Source organism: Rosa rugosa, chromosome 1 (assembly GCF_958449725.1).
Source record: "Rosa rugosa chromosome 1, drRosRugo1.1, whole genome shotgun sequence".
NCBI lineage: Eukaryota > Viridiplantae > Streptophyta > Magnoliopsida > Rosales > Rosaceae > Rosa > Rosa rugosa.
In genome coordinates this window covers 48637778-48656266 of record NC_084820.1, presented here as the reverse complement: position 1 = coordinate 48656266, position 18489 = coordinate 48637778, and the positions used below count along the sequence as shown (strand labels likewise).

Sequence of the window (18489 nt, the reverse complement as noted above, 5' to 3'; positions counted from 1 at the left end):
CCCTAATCGACTATCATGTTATGCCATTATCAGATTTTATTGGCAAACTAAACAACTCATATTTGGTATAGCCACAATTGATCCTATGGGTTATGGCACCATCAAAACTTTGTATCTTTCAGTCAATCCACCATGATTTTTGTCCTGAGAGGTCACACACACATTGTGATCACGAGTGTGACATAACAACTAAGTAGGTTTGTGTCAAAATGTCATATCTACACTTTTATTATAGGAATTAGGCCAATATATAGTCTTGTTGTTTATGTTTGTCAAAGTTGATCATATTCATTAGGGTTTGTGTTCAAATGGACATCACTCATCATTTTCTTAAATCACTTTCACATCAATATTACTTCTTAGTAAATAAAAAATATATCTTATTTATGGTTGTCAAAGTTGATCATATTCACCAAAATACTCTTAATAGAGTTACCCTCTTCATTAGAGTTTGTGTTCAAATGGACATCACTCTTCTATTTCCCCAATCACTTTCACATTCTTCATGAGCTCAATATCACTCCATAATAAATAAATAATATCAGTATTAATTAAGCCAATAAGCCACTACACCAATTTTTCATTGTCGTCTGATAATAGGCGCTGCTGTTGTCTATCTCAATGTCGTCTGATACATGAATCAGACAATACCACAAAACTGTCGTCTGACAAAGTTTACTACAACAGCAGCTACTACATCGTCTGTTGTCTAAATACCACGAAGAACAACAGCAATTGGTACCGAAACTCTTGTGCAAAGTAATTTCAGTTGGCAGACCCTAGAAGAATGTTGATGTGTAATGAATATTTATAGAACATTGATTTGTACAAAAACTGTTGTCTGAATGAAGCTTGTAGATCAGCAATGTAATTGAATACTATTGACTGACTTTGAACAAGACAACAAGAAAACTACTAAAGTTATTGTGTGTCATTGCTTCATACAACAGTTTTTTCTTTCTTTTTTCTTTATGTTCGTTTGTTAGACAATGCTTTGCGATTGGTATTTGTTTGAGGATTTACGTGTCAAACAGTATTGAATTGTCTGAGATAGAAAAGAAGACATACATTATGTACAATTGAACAACATATCCTTGATTCCAAAAACCATTTCATTCCATCAGCAGTATTCATCCTAACATTTACACAGGAATTAAGCTTGCCCAAGTGCCTATATCTATTTCATTAGCTTAACAAGCTTTCAAGTTTCATGAGCTTTACATGATAATAAAAAAGAATACAATTTGCTCGATCTCCCAAGATAGTTGTAAGCAAAATCACTGCAAGCTTGAATCTCATTCCTTTAGTATTGTACCACTAAGATAGTTGTAAGCAAAAGCACTGCAAGAAAAGAAAAGTAGTTGCAATTAATAAACTGTCAAGGTATCGAGAGCATTATCCAGTCTGGGCAGAAAATCACAATGCTCAATATATTCCCAGACAATCTAGACAATAGTGTGTAAAAATTAAATATACACAGTAAAGCATACCTCAATGGCCTGGATTTTCGTTATGTAATTTTGGTAATTAATAATGGACCAGTTGTACAGATATTGGGTATTGTGCTTTATTCGTAAGTTGTATGTGAGGTGGAATGGTTTTCGTACGTATAAATATTCGAATTTCACAGTTTAGGGGGTTGTGTGAAGTTTGACTTTTTATATGTTGGGATTCTTGAAAAACTTCCTTCAAAAAAGTTGTAGAGCGCGTCGATACAAGTTCGTGGACATGTGGAACGTGGAAATCGGAGTTCGTATGAAGAAGTTATGGGTATTGGAAGAAGTTTCCATTTTAGTATAAATAGGTGAAAATCAGAATTATTTTCATAAATTCCATTTCCTTTTCCGGAAACCATCTTCCCTCTCTCTCTTCTCTCTCGGCTGCTACCCTCAAAATCGAAGAAACCCGTCTGACCCGACCCGAACTCGGTCGACCCGACCCGACTTTTCCGGCGAACTGCGGTGGTCTCCGCTACGAAACTTTCCAGATAGGATCGTCTCCTCCGTCTGGTCGTCCCTCTGGTGCCCTCTAACGCCGATTCTCCTCCACGGCGGCACTGCAACGCGGCGCAGTTGAGTGTTTTCAGACCCAATCAGTTCTCCGATCTCCGACGTTGGCGGGGCTTCAAGCTCAGAGCAGCCTCCTTGATCGATCCTTAGTGGTTGTTTGGATCGATTCACGTAAAACTTGGTCCAACTCAGATTGGATTACTGTTCATGGCTTGTGAGGTAGTTTTCGACCCCTTATGCTTGTTTTCTGACTTCGAGCTAGTTATGAAAGTTCTCAAGCATGCTTAGATGAAGAACTTTGATGTTGGGAGTTTTGTGAAATATTGAGTTTTGGCCGGCAGCGGTGCGCCACTGGCTGTGGCAGCGTTCCGGCGGTGTTCCGGCCATTTAAGGAACTGTTTTTGGTATTATATATGTTCTACTCGTTGATACGAGCGTTTCGATATATAATATGCAAATTTTGGAGTTCGAATGGAATTGTTATGATTTTTACGGTTTCATACCGATTGATTTATTGATCCGTGAGGATTCGAGCGTCCGATCGACTTGTGGTTTGGTCATATCGATCGTGGACGTATTTCAAAGACTTTGGGAGGTCTCGGATGTGGTTTTGCCTCGATTGGCGCCACTTTGGGGGATTTTAGTTCAAAACAGGAGTTTCGGACTTAAATCGGTTGTGAATTGTTACTGAGTGGAAACCGTATGTGATTAGGTACTTGACGAAGTATTTTGGACGGTTGTTTTGGGAATTGGCTGCTTTGTTCTTGGTTGAAGACGCAGAGGGAGTTTCGAGGTGAGTAATCTCACATGGTTCATTAATGAACAGAATACCTTTATTTTTTAGAGTTATTTAATAACTGCAAACTATAGTTGGTATTAGTAGGCATTCCTGAACGGATGACTACGTATAGATATATATTTACGTGAAATATATATGTTTTGGTGGTTTGTGGATTTATGAAAACAATATGCATGAAATGATGCTTTTTATTGTTTTGTGGCTTTTCGGAAAACAATGATTATGGAAATGTTGATTTCGATTGTTTTCAAAAGCGTTGAGACTTGTGTATGAAAACAATATGCATGAAATGATGCTTTTTATTGTTTTGTGGCTTTGAAAACAATGATTATGAAAATGTTGATTTCGATTGTTTTCAAAAGCGTTGAGATTTGTGTAATGATTTTGAGTCCAATGCGACTGCTTAATGATTTGCTCCAAGGGACTGTGCGGCCTAAGGATCGAAGGTCTATGACCTTGGGCAGAATATCAGGTAATCACGTCTTTGGCCGGACGAGTGGTTACGTTTCAGTTAGAGCTCTAGTCTGTCTGCCATATAGGTAATTCATGGGGTAACGGGAATTGGTTATTGATAACTCATGACATTACATGTTTTTAGAGAACAGGATGTGAGTTGCTTCCTTATTAACGGTTTTTAAGGGGACAAGGTGCAAGTTGTTTTCCTTATTAACAATTTGGTACGATATGGTACGATTGATAGAAATCAAGGTGTGAGTTACTTTCTATGTTATATTGATAGAATTCAAGTGTGAGTTGCTTTCTATGGTACGATTTGGTACGATTGATAGAAATCAAAAAGTGAGTTGTTTTCTATGCTTCGATTTGAAAGAAACTAGGTTTAAGTTGCTTTCTTTTATTTCGATTTTGAAGGAAATTAAAGTGTGAGTTGTTCTCTTTTATTTCGTGCTTTAAGAGAAAAAAATGTGATTGGTTTCTCAATTGAAACGTGCGGGGTTCATCCCGTGATTTTGGTGTGAGTTGTTTTGAATTACTCATACAGGCTTGCAAAAGTTTACCGGGTTTGTTGTGTGATAACCTGGTGCACCATTCAAACGGTGTAGGGGTTAATCCTGCAGGTCAGGATAATCGTGGCTGAAGTTGGGGTTGCATACTTGCAGCTAAACGGTAGGAAGCAAATTTTGTGACTTTACCGTTATTTGGACTTCCGTTGTAGTAAGCTCTGAGGAGCATTTACGTTTTATCTTGCTGTTGACAATTTAATTCGTAAGCTTATGTAATATATGACTCTGTGGTGTGGGTCAATATTGACATAGTAGGTTCAGGGCATCAATATGTGTGTAGTTAAAGGGAAAAATTTTCCAGGTATTTTGTATTGATGGCTGAACGATCGCGCATGTATAATTATGGGATTATATATCGATTTTTATTTGTGTTAAAAATCAAGGGCGTGACAAGCATACTTCAATGTCCATGCATCCCCTTGACCCAAATTTGGCTGGCATAGCACAGACAGAATCTCCAAGCAAGGTCACATTACCCTTTCCCCAGGATAAAGTTGGCGTCCTATCATATATGTCACGTCGTAGAATTGCATCTTCCTTTGTGGCAAGTAGCAAATCTACCACATTATCACACCACCCATCAAATATTTGAAGCAACCTTTCCTTTTTACTTGCCAAACAAGGGACAATATATAACAAATCAATTACATATTTCTTTCCATATCACAAAAAAGAAACACAGAGCTGGAATAAGATGTCCCAACAATACTCTGTCGAGTATGACGTGATAATGCATCATTTAATCTCATAATTGTGCACATCTGAAATATGGTCTCATATAGTTTATACTATTACAATTAAATCCTGATATGAAATTGTGCATATTATGAATTTGGCCCTGATCAGAGAAAGAACGATAAGTGGGCTAGAAATATATATTACTCCCCACCAGCCACTAACTAGAGAGAACTTCACTTGATATCCTAGCATATTTTATGTTCGGGTAGTTTCTTATACCCATTTACAAATTCTAGCTTCATTTGCTAACGAGAATTTATGTGCTTAATTGCATATATCTACGAGAAAAGTCTAAGGGCATCTTGAGCATAAGGATCATTGGGGGCATCAGCACCACCAACTGGTTCCTTGTGAAATGCATACCATTGCATCTTTCCTGCACCTACGTCTGAAGAAACGAAGTATTGTTTGTGCCCCAGAAATACTCGATACCTACAGAAGACAAGTTTAATTTAAGTTATCATGTATGACATATTGAAAATGCTATGGAGGTCATATTTGAAAAATATGGAATAAAGCATACCCTACAGAACTAATGGCAGCAGGCACAAAATCTGTAAACCAGTTTAACAAGTATAACCCGAGTAAACAGCCTCCTCTAGTAATAACTAGCTGAAAATAAAACTCCAATTACTGAAAAGTACAGAAATATAGTGAAAGGATTTTCATCTCCCATTACGGATTGATAACCAGCAAAGTGGACAATACCACTTTTCCAGTTGTGGGATAGTTCAAACTCATCATCAAGGACCAAATCAAATGACAACTGTGGGATTTGACCGGGAATGAGATGTCCCAACACAAGCTTCTGCTCTCCGGTCTTTCCATAGATAACAATGATATCAGCTGCCTTATTTAACTCGCCTAGACAAGCCTACAGAACAAGCGACTTATAACCACCTTGACAACAAGGCATTCAATGTAGACTCAGAATTTAAAAGAACAATGAAGACAATAAAACAAACCTGTGTAGTCAAAAGGTTTGGGCTAAGAGCAAGTTCGCCCGTTGGGTCACCTACTATTCACTACTTTTTAGTGTATATTTTCATTCTCTGGGTCACGAAATACACTGTGCCCGTGACTCAGGGCACAAAATACACTGTGCTTGTGATCCAGATGGTGAAATTAACACTAAAAAGTAGTGAATAGTGGGTGGCATGGTGACCCAATGGGTGAACTTGCTCTAAGGTTCACAGAAAACATAAACAAAGAGGTAGAACACGGGCTTATTCCAAAACATTAACAAGCGACTGTACAAGTATAAGCATGGTAGATACAATGTGATAATAAACTCAAAGTCATAGCCTTAAAAGGAACCAGCTACTGTTAGTCCAGGTCAGCTAAACCGTTGCAAAATCACCTCATTCTCTCTCCCAAAACCCCATTCTCCGAATCAAAGTTCTCTCATTTCCCGCTTTTCTCAAGAAACCCAATTCTCCGATCACGTTCTTGATCAAATCTCTGTCCCGAAACCCCATTCTCGGAGTCAAGTTCTTTCATTTCTCGCCCAGAAAACCCAATTCTCTGATCACGTTCTTGATCAAATCTCTGTCCCGAAACCCCATTCTCGGAGTCAAGTTCTTTCATTTCTCGCCCAGAAAACCCAATTCTCCGATCACGTTCTTGATCAAATCTCTGTCCTGAAACCCCATTCTTGGAGTCAAGTTCTTTCATTTCTCGCCCAGAAAATCCTATTCTCCGATCACGTTCTTGAGTCAAATCTCTGTCCCAAAACCCCATTCTCGGACTCAAGTTCTTTCATTTCTCGCCCAGAAAATCCTATTCTACGATCAAGTTCTTGATCCAAAACCGCTCCAACCGATCCTTCTTAACAACCAGGGGACTCCGATGGGTCACATTTCTGAGCTACTTGACGAGGTTCTTGCTATAATTATCAACCGGCTCACCTACAGCTGGGACCGAGATGCCCTGTCTGAGGTGTCAAAGCAACTATTGAAGGCTAGGCGCTGGTGCCGTTCCTCAATTCGCTATTATCGTGAACTTCCGAACCGGAGATTGCTCTCACAGTGTCCAAATGTAGTGGAGTTTGCATCTTCTGGTGCTCTTTCCGATGAAGACTTGAGCTTCGTGGCCCAAGCGTGTCCAAAGTTAGAGATCTTGGATCTCAGGCTCTCTGCTGCAAATGCAATGGTACCACCAAATCGACGTTCTTTGTTGAATGGGATTCTTTCTGTGGCACACGGCTGTCCTAAATTGGTTCAGGTATATCTTGATCTAAGATTGGTTGATGGATTTGCTCGGGTAATCAATGCGCTACCCCCCCCCCCCCCCGCCTCACTCATTTTCAGCCTGGAGGCATGATTCGAGATGCAGATATTCAAGTCCTGTCACGTATTACTTCTCTGGCGCATCTGGATCTTAGGCACTGCTTCTATGTCACAGATATGGCACTGTGCTACCTCAATGGTATGGCTCTGCACTATTTAGATTTATCCGCTTGTGCTATTAGTGATATTGGGATCGAGATACTTGTGAAAGGTTCTTCGTCAAGAACCATGAAAACGCTTATCCTTCAAGGATGCTCTCGAATCACTGATAGAGGAATTCTAATGTTGCATAATCTGTCCAATCTCGAGGAGCTGAATTTGGGTATACATGATGCCGCCCATTATGCATTACTTGATGGACTTATTTTTGATGATGTGTCACTTTCTGATTGAATGAGTAGGTCTCACTATTTAAAATCTATCAAATAAAAAATTTCGCAACAATTGAACCAACCATTGCTCAAGCACATGACTTCTTGAATACAAATTGAACAAGAAACCACCATGCTAATCTCAGATTATTGTCCATTGTCCTTAGTATATATTTATACCATATACCTTAGATTGTTGTTTTGATATATCTCTAAAATTTCAATCAAAAAATATTCATTAATCTGTTTTTTGCTTTATGAGAAATAAAATATTCATTAACCTTAATTTGTTTTTGTTTGAGATAAACTCAAGAACGTATTCATTCATTTTCATAAAAAAATACTTAGAAAAAACACAAAATAAAAAAACCCAATGATGAAATTTTTTAAGTATTTGAGTTATTTCTAGGGATTTTTTTAATATAAAAACTGAGGTTAATGATTATATAAAGAAATGTTTTTGTTAGAAATTTTGAAATTTTTTAAGTACTTGAGTAATTTCTAGGGATATATTTATAATATAAAAACAGAGGTTAATGATTAGTATAAAGAAATGTTTTTGTTACAAATTTCAAGGTATAAATATAAAAATTGAGGACAATGTACAACAATATTAGGTTAGGGTAGTTCATGACTACTTAATAGTTTCTCTGAGTCTTGTAAAATTTTCAAACTAAAATGTAAGGAATAGTGGACATGGTTAACTCTACTTCTCTCAAGTTTTTTTTTTTTTTTCTTCGTTTAACCAATGCTATTTTAGAGAAGGAATAGTGGAAATGGTTAACCTCCCTAATTGACTATCTTGTTATGCCATTATCAGATTTTGTTGGCAAACTAAACAACTCAGATTTGGTATAGCCACAATTGATCCTATGGGTTATGGCTAGTTTTGAGGCACCATCAAAAACTTTGTATCTTTCAGTCAATCCACCATGATTTTTGTCCTGAGAGGTGACACACACAGTGTGATCACGAGTGTGACATAACAACTAAGTAGGTTTGTGTCAAAATGTCATATCTACACTTTGATTATTGAAATTAGGCCAATATATAGTCGTTATTTATGGTTGTCAAAGTTGATCATATTCACCAAAATACTCTTAATAGAGTTACCCTCTTCATTAGAGTTTGTGTTCAAATGGACATCACTCTTCTATTTCCCCAATCACTTTCACATTCTTCATGAGCTCAATATCACTCCATAATAAATAATAATATCAGTATTAATTAAGTCAATAAGCCTTAAAGTTAAATTTTAAGTAATCCCTGCAATTGTCCCTGTCTTTATATAAGTCTACAAATATTTAATATAATAAACAAAGGGCAAAAGAGTAACATAGGAGGATTAGACAGTTAACGTTCTCCTAATATATCAAAAACTGCAAATCAGTTTTTCTTCTTCCACACCGCGCAGAAGACGTTCTCCACTTTGCTATGGAACCACCACTCACGATCACAATTCAATTGGTAGAAGATCTACTTAAAAGATATGGTTTACCTATCAATATTCTGGATTTTTATGAGGGTTTCATTTTTTTTTTCCCCTTTTTGGCTCAGTTCTCCAAAACAGGGATCAATTCAGGTGCATTTTTGGTAAACCATATGACAGGACCCGCCCCAGATTTCACCCTGAAATCTGAAGTGGCCATGCGGGACCCACTTTTAAAGAAAATTTTACCGAAAATTTCGGCAGAATATCCCCTAAAAGTAGGCAACCCAAACCTGTAAGAAACCAAATACACTTCTAATAACCCAACTGTATCCTCCTGGAGCCACCCTGCTCCCAAATTTCCAACCAACTCAAACTCAAGATAGAAATAATAAGGATTAAATATTTGTTACTCCTCAAACTTTTGCCTGAAAAACAGTTTAGTCCCTCGCCTTTCAAATTAAACTGGATAGTCCTTATTCTTTCTAATTCTCACACAACATGTCCAAAACATGTCTAAAATGACTATTCTACCCCCAAGATCCTTTTTTTATTTTTTTCTCTCTCTTTTTTCAATTTCTCTCTCTTTTTTTATTTATTTTTTTTGCTTTTCTCTCTCTCCCTCTCCACAGATCGATCTTCTCTCTCTTTTTTCAATTTCTTTCTACTTTTCTCTCTCTCCCTCTCCACAGATTGATATTCTCTCTCTTTTTTCAATTTCTTTATGCTTTTCTCCCTCGCCCTCGCCACTAAATGGGTCTTTGTCTTCCTTGCCCTCGTCTTTCGATTCAACTCCCTCAACCGGCTCAGCAGCACCGCCGCCTCCGACAACTACTCTGATGAACCCAACCACCAACTCAGTCAAATCTCCACCGCCTTCTTTGGCTCCAACTGGCTCGGCTTCAGCTTCTAGTACTAGTACTACACAGAAGAACAATAAGCTTCAACTGAATCCAGAGAAAGAAAGCGATGATCGGAAGCAGGGTCAACCGACGGTGTCTTCTAACATTACGAGATTGCCTTTCGGTTAGTTCTTCAACTTTTCCGGCTAGTTTGTAATCTGGTAGTTTCAGTGTGTTGTTATTGCTCGATCTGATCTGGGTGTTTCTGATCATTCGTAATATGTTGGATGATGATAGTGAGGTGGCTTATTGGTGGGAGTGGTGGAGGATGAGGAGGAGGAGAGGTGGCTGAGCTTAGTGGGGACGACGACGGAGGTGGAGATGGAATTGTGGCGGTGGAGGGGGCCCACCAAGCGCTGCAGAGTGGTAGTGAGTGCGGTGGATCGAGTGGATAAACTCGAGGTTGGATACGAGCTTGGAGAGAGAGAGAGAGAGAGAGAGAGAGAGAGAGAGAACCAGCCAGAAAAAAAAATAAAAAAAAAAAGAGAAAAAAAAAAGAGAGAGAGAAAAGATCGATTTGTGGAGAGGGAGAGAGAGAAAAGCAGAAAACTGTTTGGACCTGATTTTAGCAACTCCCATGTGTGTTGATTTGAGGGTTGATTAGGGAGGCATTGAGTCGTTCGACCGGAATAAAAATAGTATTCGGCTATTCAGCCGAAATTAGAAGTTTCAAGATGTATGGTTGAGATGGATGCATCGATGGAGGTTTGGGATTTTGGGTCACATGACCCAAAATATGAAGAAAATACGGATCTCATAGACATAAAGTTAGACGGCCCAAGTCCACATGAGTAACTATATAAATGGGCTGCGAGGCAAGGTGGAGTAGTTCAGCCGAACCCAAGTAGTAAAGTCGGCCGAAGAGTTCATTCAAGAAAGGAATCCTTGCAAGGAAGGAGTTCAAATCAATAATGGATTTTGATGGTGAAGATTTCATATATCAGCCAAGTCAGAATTTTATGAGACGAATCAATCCTAGAAGGAAGGAGAATCCTACTTCAATTCCACGTCTTGGAGGACAAGTTAGCTAGGGTTTTCGACTTGTATATATAGCACATTGTAAATCATTGTAAGAGGTCCGGCACCACACAAACAAATCAATATACAACTTTTACTCACAAACTTTTCTCTTGCTATCTCATAGGTACTTTGCCTTCGATTCAACCTTTACAACTTGTTTTCATTTCTAGTTTCAATTCAATACTTTACATTCAATCACTTTACTTTCTTGTTTATTTATTTTATATGCACTTTACTTTTCGCACTTATGAGTAGTTCATAACTTAGAATTATCATCCATTGATCTCTTTCGGCCAGTCCGGATTGGGTCGATGCGATTCGTTCTTGTTCACACACATATCATCTCACAACGCTTTGACAACCGAGTCCACTTCACCTTCGTCTTCACCGTGATTTGCGAGTACCTTTACCCGATAGATCTCTCGCTTGTCACCCGGACGTTTGAGTTTACCCAAGAAGTAAACGTGGTAGAGGATCCCGGTCGGGATTGACGCTTAACCGAAGTCCTTGCAACAGAGGCATTAGAACCCAACGGCCGAGAGGGTTCCTTCCTCGGCCTACAATCACTTGAAAGTAGTCAGATACAAGCGCAAATCAGATCTAAACCTCAGTCGGCCATTCGGCCGCGAGTTGGTACGCCCGCGCTATTTCAGAATGACGATTCAACCGCAAGTCCCTCAGCCCTCATTTCGGCCGAGACGATTTTGAGGCAAACAAAAACATAAATAAAAAAAGAGAGAGAAATTGAAAAAAGAGAGAGAAAAAAATAAAAAAAGGATCTTAGGGGTAGAATAGTCATTTTAGACCTGTTTTGGACCTGTTGTGTGAGAATTAGAAAGAATAAGGACTATCCAGTTTAATTTGAAAGGCGAGGGACTAAACTGTTTTTCAGGCAAAAGTTTGAGGAGTAACAAGTATTTAATCCAAATAATAATCCAAAAGCTTAAAGTCTAACGAAGCTCCATAAATTAAAATACAATATTTCACCCAAGTTAGGTCATGAACCTCAAATATAATTCATTACAAGTTCGGGTCACAACTCCCTTAGTAATCAGAGCAACTAAACAGAAAATATGATAGAATACAGAGGTTAAACAAGTAACCTACAATATGAGATGGCAGGAAACTGATGCGGTCACTATGGCTCGCTCCTCACACGCCAAGCAGCAACTCTGAGAACTGGGCATTTGAAACCGAAGGGCCCAGGGCAAAAGTATTGAAAAACACGTTAGTGTGAGTGGACAAAAATAAACAATTCAAAAGAAAAAGGATTTTATACTTTCCCACATTTATTTCTTTAAAACCTCGATGCATGCAACAATGGTAAAACATTTATCTTTAAAATCAGGAAACTGGAAACTGGAAACTGTAAATTAAATCCGCTGAGTATCGTATCATCGGACTAGACCCCGCTAGCCCAAAAATAATATAAAAGTAGGGGAAGAAGGTAGCCATACGAATGAGCCTCCCAGGCTCGGGTGATAGCCTCCCAGGCTAAAGTATTCTCATATACTCCCGTTATATACCCACACGCCACTAAGTGTAGCGATTAGGATACTGGGCTTCAGCATTACTGTCACAAAGACAGTAACCAGTGCCACAAAGGCGGACGGGTTTCGGTGATCCCATCACCTCGCCACAAAGGCGGACGAATCAATGCTAGCAATGATAATAGTCACCCAAAGTATGGCAAAAGAAAATCCGGAAACCACATAAATCCATAAAGCTTCCCCAACTCTCGCAAATGAATTTCCAATGACGTGTCCCACACGCCAAGAGTATCTCAATTCAATAGCAAAAATGCGAGAAATAATAATAAATCATAATCTCCATAAATCGAAACAAAACCAATTCCAAAATCACCATCAAGGCATTCCCAATGCCAAAACCGAAAGTCGATAAATAAATAAGAAATATAACTCCATCGAAATCCCATTTTGAAAATCCTTTAAAAATCTCAAATCGACGAATAGAAATATAATTAAAAATTATAATTCCAGAAATCACCTCGGAAATAAATAATTCGTCAAATAATAATCAATCTCTGAAAATAAATCATATGCTCGAAATGTAATATGATAATTAACTAGAGCATTACTTTAAGAACTAAATGCATGCATCATTATTTAAAAACAAAAGTCCACTTACAATATTCAGCTAATCCTGTCGTCGATCGATATTCTCCTCGTATGGAGACTCCTCTCGTCCTTGAAAAGCTCCAATTTGGCCGGTGGAAAATTTCCATAAAATTCAAGAACCCTAGGATTTGAAATTTCTTCGATTCGCTCTCTACACCACGAATTGAAGCTAGAAGCTTGAGGGGGAATGACAAATGGCTCGAGGCGCTTCTACTATGCCGGGTTTTGTGGCCGGAGATGGCCGGAATTGGAAGAAATCAACGATTGAAGCCGACTGCTACAGTAAAGTTTGGAAGCTCGATCTGCAAAATCCCGGCCAAATCGTCATGAATCACCACCGTAGGCGTGTCAAGGAGGAGGAGAAGCGTCGTCCTATGCCCTGGGTTCGTCGTTGGGTGGCCGGAAAGAGAAGATCGGCCGGAAATCAAAGGGAGGCCGAAGGGGAAGAGAAAAATCGGGAAAGAGGAGAGAGAGAGTTACTGAGGTGAGGGGTGGATTTCCGAAAATGGAAATCTACCAACAGTAATTTTCCATATATATACTTATTATCATGAACAGTAACTTTCACATTTTAAGCTATAAATTTCACATACGAACTCCGATTTAAGTGTACCACATGTCCACGGACTCGGTTTAACGTCCCCCACAACTTTCGTGAAGAAAATTTTCTCAAATTGTTAACCCATAAAAAGTCAACTTCTAGCACCTCCCTAAATGGTAAAAACTGAAACCAAGGACGGTAAAACGTATAGTAATTCACTCAAACACAGTAAAAGGGTAAATCGGATACGGGGCGTAACACCATACGTCTGGAACAAATTGCAGGTACCCCTTGCAGTTCCGCTACTATATTTGCAATGTGTTTATATGTAGTGAATTTGTTTCCATGCCCAATTTTCCTTTACTGTTGTTTTTGTATGGACTCAATCTTTGCATATTTATGTTCGTTTCGGATTTTTTTTAGGCTATTATGATTACTAAATACCAAAAACCCAAAGTCAAGGGAAGTACATAAGCCATGTGAAAAGTCGGGACGAGAGGTAGGGATGAGAATGCAGAGATCGGTGAATTTGTTGTTTCCTTTCTCTTTGATCATAAATACTAGAGAGCTAGGTATTGATTTTACTATTGTTCTTCTATAATCTTAAGGAGATTAGTTAGTTTATTTTTTTTTGTTTTTGTTTTTGCTATTGCTTTTTAATTAGTGTGTGATTGTTTTCTAATGACCAAGTTACTTTCACTTTCTTTGCAGTTTGCAGAGAAGTCTGATTGATCGGCATCCACATTTCAGTGTGGAAACTGCTTCTTTGGAAAACAAAGAAATTAACTGGTAGTTCTTAATAATCCAAATAAGAACTTCATGATATTGTTTGTCAATATGTTGATGGGTTAATCATGGTGCCAAGTAATAACTCTGATCATTACTTCTTTCTATTTCCAAATTAGGATTCCTTCTTGGACTTTGTAATTGACATCACAATTCTGCTATAACATTGGTTGTGATGATCTGACAAGTATGGTGAGGGATAGTGCCATAATTCTGCTAGATATAGTGGGTATCAATGTTGAATCCTCTGATATTAAGATATAAAAGGGTTATTATCGAAGGCAACACAAGCTCACCCCAATAAAAATCATGGAAATCCAAGGGTGCCAAAGATTCCCTAGCACTTGGTGAAGCTTATCGGGTCTTAATTTATCCTGAGAAGCGTGGATGGCATAACAAGCATGGAAAACTATGCATACCACAGGACTTCAGGTTACACAGTTACTGTGTATACGAGATGGTTTATAGGGGTGAAAGTTTAAAAGATTACATTGGTGAATTTTCTCTAACTACTTTCTCATCATGTCTTGAGTTGGAAGAAGACACAAAGGATCCTGAAGTCGATAAGAAGAATTGGGAGAAGACATTGCTGAAGGGAAGGCATGACAAGCTCACAAGAATTATGACAAATTGCATTCAATACCATATGTTGATGATCATATTTGATGTCCAAACAGCTACCTTTGGAGAGTGTCTTCTTCTTCTTTTTTATGTATTTATTTTTAAGTTGGATAGTGTCTTCTTCATACACTTGGTATTATATACATGACTAAAGCTGCAAAAGAAGTTAAAGAAAAGGAGGAATTCGGGGGAACAAGGTGGATCAAAATAAAAGGCCCCAAAGGATTCGAGATGAGGTCGCAAAATATATGCAGCTAAAGAGGCTGAACATGTAGTGGCACGACTAGATTGTACAAACTTTTCTCAACATGACAAGGAAGAAGATTTAGGGATTTTTTAAAAAAAAAAAAATTTCTGTCAGATGTATGCAGCTAGGAGTTTTTTTTTTTTTTTTTTTTTTTTTTTTTTTTTAAGGTAGGAGTTGTTAGTATACGACTTTTGTGCCCCATGTTTAAGAGTTTTTGTTGAATGTATTGTGTTTGATGAAAATTTTTATAGCTTATTAGGATCTTTTCACCTTGCCAGAGGGTCTTTTATTGCAAGATAATAACGTCCAAAGAAACTTTAATAGAGGAAGCTGGGTTTAAACTCATTGGTTCAACCGCGGTGTCATTGGTGTAAAAAAAAAATGACATTGAAAATTAAATCTGCAAGATATATACTAGAGCTAAGTGTTGTCTTTCCTTAAGCTTTCGTACATAATTTTTCTTGGAGTTGACATTTAGTTCATCAAACTCAACTTCTGTTAATTATATGTTCACTATCCTCTCGAAAGGGTGTTCAAATTTCAAATCAAAATTCGTTTATACTTATGTGATCAAACCAACCCTATACCTTCATAGTAGCAGAGATTTGGGCTTTTAAGAAGCTTCATCTTTGATGGTAAGAGGGACTTGAAGAAAACATACATGATATGCATTGTTTTTTTCATGCCATGTAAGATGGATTGCCACCACATTTACGATAATGTGCATACGTGAAATGTATTTTTCAAAAACAAAATTCGCACCCGCGAGGGCGGCCCTTCTACACGCGCATACGCGCGTGCAGCAAGACTAGTATCTTACTTATAAGACTAAACTTCTGATTTCATTAAAAACACCGTTCCACTTTCATTTTTTTATCCAATATTATACTTTTCCTTGAAATCTATCAAATAAAAAAATTTCCAACAATTGAACCAACCATTGCTCGAACACATGACTTCTTGAATACAAGATGATTAAGAAACCACCATGCTAATTTTATATTATTGTCCATTGTCCTTAGTTTTTATATTTATACTATATACCATAGATTGTTCTTTTGATATATTGCTAAAATTTCTTGTTTTTGTTTGAGATAAATTCAAGTACGTGGTCATTTATTTTCATAAAAAATACTCAGAAAGAACATAAAATAAAAAACCCAATGATGAAAATTTTCAAGTATTTGAGTTATTTCTAGGGATATATTTTAATATAAAAACTGAGGTTAATGATTAGTACAAAGTTTTTGTTAGAAATTTCAAGTATAAATATAAAATATGAGGACAATGTACAACAATATGAGGTTAGTATGGTGGTTTCATGTGAAACATGAATTATTGAGGTCATGTGTTTGAGCAATGGTTGGTTCAATTCTTGGTAAATTTTTTATTTGGATTTTAAATAGTGGGAATCACCCATTTAATCAGAAAGTGTCAAGTCATCACAAATGAGTCAACCAAGTCCATGTCAACTCTTATGCTGACTAAATATGCCACCTCATTGCCACATTAGAAAACGTGGCACACATATGAGCTATATAAGCAAGTTAACGGACTCATTTGACAAAAGATTAACAGATTTGACCTATTGGATCAATAATAAAAATGCAGCGGTGTTTTTGATAAAATTAGAATAGTAGAGACTTTTACCCTTAATGTTTAGGGTAATAACTAGTATTTAGTCCTAAAAAGAATACTTTGGGGGGATAAGACTAGACTTATGAAATATTTTTCTTTACATTTAAAGAGACCAATAAAAAAAAACTACTTAACAAGAGAAAGAGAGATTGCTGAAAAATAAGAAAAGCAATCTTCTTTTTTGGTAAGTAAAAGAATACTAAAACACTAGGTTTTGTAAGCAGTGCGGTGGTGGAAACATTGGTATTTCTCTAAATGCAATAGGATGTGTAAGTATTTTGGGTTATTTCCATTCAACACATATTCTCCCAATGCTACTAGGAGACCGGAGCATCTAAAGAATTAGGAGAGTTTTTCTCTCCTACTTCCCGATGGCTCTAGAAGACCGAAAGATTCAAACAAAAGGATTGCAGCAGCTGTCTTATCCCTTGCAAATCAGGCTCACTGATCTCAACCAAAGGTAGTTTACATTCCATATCATTTTGCATGTGATTGATGCATAAATTGTGGATCCTAACTGTCCAAGATCTTATTTGATTTCTTAGATAGAATCTTGAATATCTTGTCTGCATTTAGAAGGATTTTGAATGCTTATCAGATAACTATCATGAGAGATCACAATTACTTGATATCTGTTAGGATTAATTGAGTATCACGATTTGGTTGATTTGCCTTCTATGTTTATCTTATTATGTGGTTAAGATGATCCGATTGAGGGGGAGTCTTGCTCCTCTATAAAAGGCTTTCAAACTGCATTCTGTATGATAGAGTTTTCTGATCTAAGTGTTCATTGTGTGCTGCATAGTTTTCACAAACTGTTTTCTGTAAAACTCTCTTTGATTGTTATTTACTTTGCTTGTTCACTGCATTCATCTCATACATCATACTTGAGATCAGTGAGGCCTTGATACAAGGTTGAAGTGAAAGTCTTGTTTGGATTAGTCTACCAGAGATTGATTCAATTGTGTGTAGATCGAATAGGACTTTCAAATTGTAAACAAGTTAGCATTGTTGCTAGTAAAGTGATTGTGTTGAATATCACTACTTGTAAACTGTAATCATTTTCTTCAATAATGGATTTGATTCTCGTGTAGGCTACATTACAAGCCTCGCAGTGAAGTTTCCTCAGTGGTGAGGTTTACACTGCATTAGCAATCTATTGTGTTGTGAGTTTGTTGATCTTTTCATCAAAAGTGGTTCCATCGATCTAGTGTTTTCAGGATGTCTTCAGCATCGCTTCTATAGGTGATAATAGCAAGAGAACGAATTTGTTTTCCCTCGTGGCTTGTTGGAATTGTTTCAGATTGTTCTTTTCTAATAGGTGTTTTCACAAGTGGTTAGATCGGGTCCTCAACGTCCATCGACAGTTGGTTTTGAGATCTTCGATTTGCTATTCCTTCGGTAGATTGGTTTTGATCTTATGTGTCTGGTGGCGTGTGGCCATGCTTTAGTTTGAAGGGTAGTGGCAGCTTCTTGTCCAACTTGTAGTGTATGGTGTTGCGCATCACTTAGGTGTTAGTTTGCAGCAGTTAGCGGGCAGTACAGTAGCAAATTTGGTGATCGTGATGACAGCCATGGGTTCATGGCTAGGAAGGTCGCTGGATTAGTTTGACGGTTATATGGTTTGGTGGTAGCTCCTCTTGAAAGTTGAGGGTTGGCTCTCGCCGGACCTTAGTTGTAGGGATGTAGATTGGTGAGTTTAAAGCCTAACTCTCTTAGTTGCGCTTGTGGTGACCTTTCCTTATTTGTTTCATGTTGGCGATGTACAACAATATGTTCTTAGGCGACTACATTTACTTCAAATTTGGGATGATGAGTTTGGTTTAAGTTAGGGTTTAATACAAGTTTAAATTTTATGTTATTTTCTTTTGGATAGTTTAGTCTAGGGGGGGCAGAAACCGAACCGGAGGGCCAAAACCGGCCCGAAAAACTGGCTTGGG

General features: G+C 37.7%; 1 protein-coding gene across 1 annotated transcript; it reads left to right on the top strand.

Annotated features, from left to right (window-relative positions):
• Positions 1-6416: 6416 nt before the first annotated feature.
• LOC133729517 (uncharacterized) lies at positions 6417-7249 on the top strand. The gene is made up of 2 exons (XM_062157054.1): positions 6417-6791; positions 6878-7249. Exons 1-2 carry the CDS (start codon positions 6417-6419, stop codon positions 7247-7249), a joined length of 747 nt encoding a protein of 248 aa, XP_062013038.1.
• Positions 7250-18489: the final 11240 nt, after the last annotated feature.